Source organism: Mustela nigripes, chromosome 2, assembly GCF_022355385.1.
Source record: "Mustela nigripes isolate SB6536 chromosome 2, MUSNIG.SB6536, whole genome shotgun sequence".
Classification (NCBI taxonomy): domain Eukaryota; kingdom Metazoa; phylum Chordata; class Mammalia; order Carnivora; family Mustelidae; genus Mustela; species Mustela nigripes.
In genome coordinates this window covers 103,763,588-103,770,128 of record NC_081558.1, presented here as the reverse complement: position 1 = coordinate 103,770,128, position 6,541 = coordinate 103,763,588, and the positions used below count along the sequence as shown (strand labels likewise).

At 39.5% G+C, this 6,541-nt stretch overlaps 1 protein-coding gene across 2 annotated transcripts in view; it reads right to left on the bottom strand.

The window, feature by feature from the left end:
• LSG1 (large 60S subunit nuclear export GTPase 1) overlaps positions 1-6,541 on the bottom strand; it is a 32,417-nt gene that overhangs the window by 13,684 nt on the left and 12,192 nt on the right. For both annotated transcript variants that reach the window (XM_059391255.1, XM_059391256.1), the window contains exons 6-7: positions 5,814-5,874; positions 4,115-4,291 (exon numbers count right to left, since the gene is read on the bottom strand). In XM_059391255.1, coding sequence (XP_059247238.1) covers positions 4,115-4,291; positions 5,814-5,874 — 238 coding nt within the window. The remainder of the gene's footprint in view (positions 1-4,114; positions 4,292-5,813; positions 5,875-6,541) is intronic.

The window sequence follows — 6,541 nt, the reverse complement described above, 5'->3', positions numbered from 1 at the left end:
TTGCATGTTACAGGGAACTGCTATTCCTTTGTAATTGCCTTTAATAAGTCAAAGCACTGTGGAGCACAGCTCCCTCTGGATGAAACGCAGAAGCAAAAAAACTCAACTCCACATGTGAAACTTACGCACATAAGCAAAGAGAAAGATATGAATCATTTACTCTTCAAGGATGTGTTTATTCTTTTGAATTCCTACTGATAAAGCAAAAGCAAGACAATATACAGTATTATTAATTTGAATTAACAAGAGGTCTGGGTTTGGATTTAGAAGTGATGCAAACTTTAAATCATTTCTAAATTACCTAGTGTTAGAATGAGTAGCCATCACAGAAGAGGACACTATGAACTCAGTTAAACAAGTATCCTAAATTTTAGGAAAGTAGAGATATAAACAAAATGTTAGGAAAAATAGGCATGATTTCATGCTCAGGCCTGGCAGGTCAAAAAGAAACATGGCAGCATGGCTTATAATAGAACTACAGAACTAGAAGCAATTTCTATGAGAGCAATGAATATAAAGACGGTATGTCTTCATTATGAGCTCTTCTGGATTGTTTAAAATATCAAAGAAACAGAAAACAATAATGTGAACTGAGTGTGAATGTATATTAAAAAAACTACTAAAACTAGAAGCAGTTTAGGTTCAGAAAAAATGATAAAGACAACAAAAGAACTTTGTGCCAGTTATATTAAAAATAAAAAGATGGGAAAAATCAATCCCTTAGTGGGGGGAAAAGAGTGCAATTTAACAGATAGCCAAGAGAAAACAAAAGTACTCAGCTTGAAATCTGAAAATTTTTTTTGCCCCAAGTAAGAAGGGGTCAAACAATTGCAAAGGAAGAACCAAATTTCATATAGGTGAGGAAACAGGGACTATCAAACTATTTCCAATAAATTCATGTTTGACAGTCAAATGACAGATGTGATGCTAGCTTTGATATCACAACAGTAGCTTGTTATTGGTCTCAGGAGATCATGAAAAATGGCAGACACTTCAGAAGACTTGAGAGAAGTAAAAGACGGCTAACTTAAAAAGGGAGAAACAGTATTCTCCATTAACCAGGCTCTGCCAACTCAGAACTGGGTATGGAAGCAAGTCTACAGGGCAGCTGGGAGTCCTAGAAAGACAGTCACCAAGGTACTAGATGGTTAACAGTTCAGGGAAGGGGCGCCTGGGTGGCTCAGTGGGTAAAGCCGCTGCCTTCGGCTCAGGTCATGATCTCAGGGTCCTGGGATCGAGTCCCGCATCGGGCTCTCTGCTCAGCGGGGAGCCTGCTTCCTCCTCTCTCTCTCTCTCTGCCTGCCTCTCTGCCTACTTGTGATCTCTCTCTGTCAAATAAATAAATAAATAATCTTTAAAAAAACCAAAAAACAGTTCAGGGAATACCACCTATATAGAAACTATCTTTTTTCCATTTTTTATAGTTATGGGGTTGATACATCAGGGCTAAGTAATACAGTGATAAGTATTTATTAAAAAAAATTTCCTTAAAACACTCATCTCCAGAAAAGAGTTGAAACACAGAAATAACGGTTAAGAAGACAACCCAAGAAGCCAGACTGACTGCCTGAGGATAATAAGCACTTAGTTATTGCTGAGATGATTAAATGAATACAATGTATAAAGTGCTTAGGACAACGTAACTGGCACAGAATAAGCTTTCTATGGTTTAGTTTAGGTTTGTTTTTTGTTTTTTTTTTTTTTAAAGATTTTATTTATTTATTTGACAGATTACAAGTAGGCAGAGAGAGGAGGAAACAGGCTCCCTGCGGAGCAGAGAGCCCGATACGGGGCTTGATCCTAGGACTCTGGGATCATGAGCTGAGCCCAAGGCAGAGGCTTTAACCCACTGAGCCACCCAGGTTGCCCTATGGTTTAGTTTTTACTAACAGTAGTTAATATTAGTAGTTTTTATTAACAGTAGTAATAATGGAATAATTATTATTGTTACATCCTTGTGAACACACCTGTATTCATCACATCAAAATGCTTACAGGGGGGCTCAGAGAGTTCACAAAAGCCTTGGTCCTAATCTGTTTAACAATGTTATTAAGGACTGGAAAGAATATAGAGGACAAACACACAAAACTTGTAGATTCAAAGCTAAGAGGAGAGAAAAGCAAACCGTAAAACCAAAATGAATTCTCTATCTTAGCCCTAAATCTCTAACAATATTTCAGAGTAATTACATGTCCTAAATTGAGGTAAACACAAAATGAAAAACTTGTTCCACGTGTAAATATGGGATCAGATTTGCATAAGTTTTTTCTTTTTTAAAAAATATTTGAGGGATTTTGTTGTTCACAGGTTAAATGAGCCACGAGCTTCAGCTCCTCTGAAATGGGGTGAACCAACAAAAACAAAAACAGAATTACTGGGAGTATTCTGGTCACAGGACATAGTCATCCCTCTGAATATTAACACACACAATTAGGTGCCACCAACTCTTAAGTGTTTCCTGACACAGGGAGACAGGCACTTGAGATGAACAGTGTCCCAGATACTGTGTCCATGATGAGTAGGACACCAGAAAATATACACAGAGAGAACTAAGGGGACAAAGAAGAGTCCATAGATCAAAGGCTAGGGAGGCTGCCTTGGCTTCACTGAACTGAAGAACTTTCTAAAGGTAGAAAGAAAGAGTGAGCTACCTAGTCTCTATCATTTAACACAGATAAATAACAGAGATTATATGACTGTCTGCCATGAAGGTGAGGGAAGGAATTCATAGAGCTACCTGTAAACTCATCAAGGGGAGGGCATTTTGTTCACTGGCACTTAGCTCAACATACAAAATAGCCTACAGATGGTTGACAGAGATGAAAGGAAAAGGCTAGGGAAAAAGGCATCACTTTAAGTCTCTTTCAGCTCTAAGATTCTACTACTAATTGTACTTCATAGCTATCACTAGCTAATAGTTATATTTTTTATTAGAAAATATACCCCACGGGTGCCTGGCTAGCTCAGTTGATAGTGCATGTGACTCTTGATCTTGGGGTTATGAGCTCAGGCCCCACACTGCGTGCAGAAATTACTTAAACAAAAACAAAAACACTCCAAACTGTTTCTGTAAAATTTAGGTTAAAAAGTAACATTGTATATTGGGGTGCCTGGGTGGCTCAGTGGGTTAAGGCCTCTGCCTTCAGCTCCGGTCATGATCCTGGGGTCCTGGTATCAAGACCCACACGGGGCTCTCTGCTCAACAGGGAGGCTATTTCCCCCTGCCCCTTGCCTGTCTCTCTGCCTGTCAAATAAATAAATAAAATCTTAAAACAAAACAAAACAAAAGAAAACAAAACATGGTATAGGGCGCCTGGGTAGCTCAGTTAAGCATCTCCCTTTGGCTCAGGTCATAAGGCCAGGGGCCTGGGATGGAGTCCCGCATCATCGCATGGGGCTCCCTGCTCAGCAGGAAGTCTGCTTCTCCTTTTCTCTCTCCTTCTGCCCCTCCCCCTGCTTGTGCTCTCTCTCTCTGTCTCAAAAAATAAATAAAATCTTAAAAGAAAAAAACCAAGATAACATGGTATATCTTTAGGATTACTTCACTTGTTTGTTTTGAAAACAATGTCAAAAGAGATTCTAATCAAGTCCTGAGAAGTAGAGTTAAACCCTTCGGTTGTACCGCCTCCTATTAAAAACAATTACAAAGTCATTATTAGACTTCCTATACAATTTCCTGTCAAAAATCTAAAAAAATAGGGGCGCCTGGGTGGCTCAGTGGGTAAAGCCTGGGCCTTCGGCTTGTGTCAAGATCCCAGGACCTGGGATCAAGCCCTGCATCGGGCTCTCTGCTCAGCAGGAAGTCAGCTTTCTCCTCTCTCTCTCTCTCTTTCTGCCTGCCTGTCTACTTGTGATCTCTGTCAAATAAATAAAAAAATCTTAAAAAAAAAATCTAAAAAAATAAAAATTATAGCTTGTATCAGTGTGTACCATACAGCCCCAGAGACGTTCACAACCAGGGAAAGTAACCTTGTGGCTCATTTTTCTATACATCACCCTACTATCAGAGCATTTGGATTCCCAATAATCTTCAATAAGAGTAAACAAAGCTTACTAACCAGAAACTGAAATCTTCTTCCCAGAAACGCAACCTTAAAAAGTCTCGCAGGGTTACCTCAGAGTCACCAATTAGTTGAATGGCTTCAGCCAAAGCTGACCAGAAGATAATCTTCACATTTTCTTGTTCAAAGTATGTGGCCCAAGCACTTCGCTGCTCAGCAGTCAACAAATCGGCCTTATTTATCAGAATGACATTTTCCTTATTATCATCTATTTCCTTCACGTAACATTCCTAGGCAAGACAAAGGTATTTAGAAAGGCCTCTTCAAACAAGTGAAAATTGGGCTAATTATACAGAAAGCCCCCATATAGTATTAAAAGCTTTTACTGCCCTCAGTTTTAAGTCAATCCTAATTTAAAGATTTTCCATCCTGGTACTTTTCTACTGATCCTTCTCAACAAGCTCTGAAAAAGTTAGATAATATATACCTAAAAATACCCTCAACATTAGCAACTGGAAAGGGTAAAAGGAAATACTCTCCTACCCTGCTGAAGTATAACAGATTCTTTTTCTTTAAATAATGTAGCTCCTCTCTTTAATAGTGCTGAGTTGTTTCTTTTATACAAAAGTTTAAGAAATGCAAAATTAGGATATTTCCCAGCCAGCAGGGACTATTTTTCAGCCAAGTGATGACAGCCAATATAATCTCATCTTTTCATGTAAAAATACTTTTTGAAGTCTAAAAGAAAAACAAGACCCAGTAATTGAAATTAATTCCCAACCACAGCTCTTCATTAGGAAACAAGGTATAAAAGCAGACTTCATAAGAGTTTTAGCATTCTGATTTTTGTCCCTCACCAGTGAATTTAAAAATATTCTGCAGCAGGGTGCCTGGGTGACTCAGCTGTTTGAGCATCTGCCTTCAGCTAGGGTCATGATCTTGGGGTCCTGAGATTGAGCCCTACACTGGGCTCCCCGCTCAGTGGGGAGCCTGCTTCTCCCTCTCCCTCTGCCTGCTGTTCCCCGCAGCTTGTGCACTATCAAATAAATACATAAAATCTTTTTTTTTTTTTTTTAAAGATTTTGTCTATTTATTTGTCAAAGGGAGAGGACAGCACACAAGCAGGAGCAGCAGCAGGTAGAAGGAAAAGCAGTCTCCTTGCTGAGAAAGAAGCCTGTGTGGGGCTTGATCCCAGGACCCTGGGATCATGACCTGAGCCGAAGGCAGATGCTCAACCAACTGAGCTACGCAGGCATCCCATAAATAAAATCTTTAAAAAAAATATTCTGGACTATTACTATTATAGATTCAAACACTAATAGGAATACTTCACATGTGTACAGTGTTTTATTAATTTACAACCTGTATTTCATTTCATGTAGCCTTTACTCCTTAATTGTTACTCCTGCTGGTGTTTTACAAACTTAGTTTGCTTGTAAAATATCACAAGAGGAAATAACTAAGGTGTGAAGAGAGAGAACTTAATAGTATGGGTAAGCTGTGACTAGTAAATACAATGCCAGTTCAGCTGATGTCTCTTAAAAAATGAGAAACACTGGTAAATGTCTATTAACAAACTGGCTTCTAAACTAAAAGCTAGAAAAGTCATGTGTTTGTCCTTCCTGCAGATGGTAATACTAGTTTCTGAAGGAAGACACCTGTCTAAGGAGCAGCAGTACGCATGAGGAGGCCTCCTTAAACCACAGCTAGAGGACAGAACTGAACGCTTGCCAGCAGGGACTGCTACCAGTGATACTGTCCTCCCGCTGAAGCTCCAAGAACTTCACATCTGAATTGTCACACTTCACTTACCAAATCCTCACATCTAAACAGGAGTGGGTTTCGAGCATCTACTATCTGGACCACGATATCACTGAAAAAGAAAGGGGAGATACTCTAATCACTGTGAGGTGCAACACTGACCATATGATAACAATAGCAAACAGTTTCCGCACATTAAGCATTTGACACATTTAATGTTTTAAGGTACAATTACCCCCAGTTTATCTATGAGGAAACTGAGGCATAGGACAGTGACGTCACTTGTCTAAGGTCACCAGCTGCTAAGTGATGGAGCTGGAATGGGAAGTCAGTCTGGACCAGAGGACATGCTTGTAATCATAACATTCTCTTGCTAGAGAGCCTCTGATGTTTCATTCTAAAGCTTCAACTGTATCTTCTAGTAAACTCTTCTGGTGAGGTAAAAGTATTCCAAATACTTCAGTCCAAGGGGAGGTCTACTGTGTACTCAGTACCTAATCTACACTGGTGGTCAGGCCTCAAAAGAAAATGAATAAATCACTTGCTGACAGCTGCCACTATCAAAGCCTGTATCTTAGTTAAGCCCAGGGATGAAGAGAAAAAAACAAATCTAGCAACTCATCATCCACCAGTTTCAACAACACGGCATTTATTTATTTATTAAAGATTTTATTTATTTATTTGACAGAGAGAGAGATCACAAATAGGCAGAGAGACAGACAGAGAGAGAGATGAGGAGAAGCAGGCTCCCTGCTGAGCAGAGAGCCCAATGCGGGACT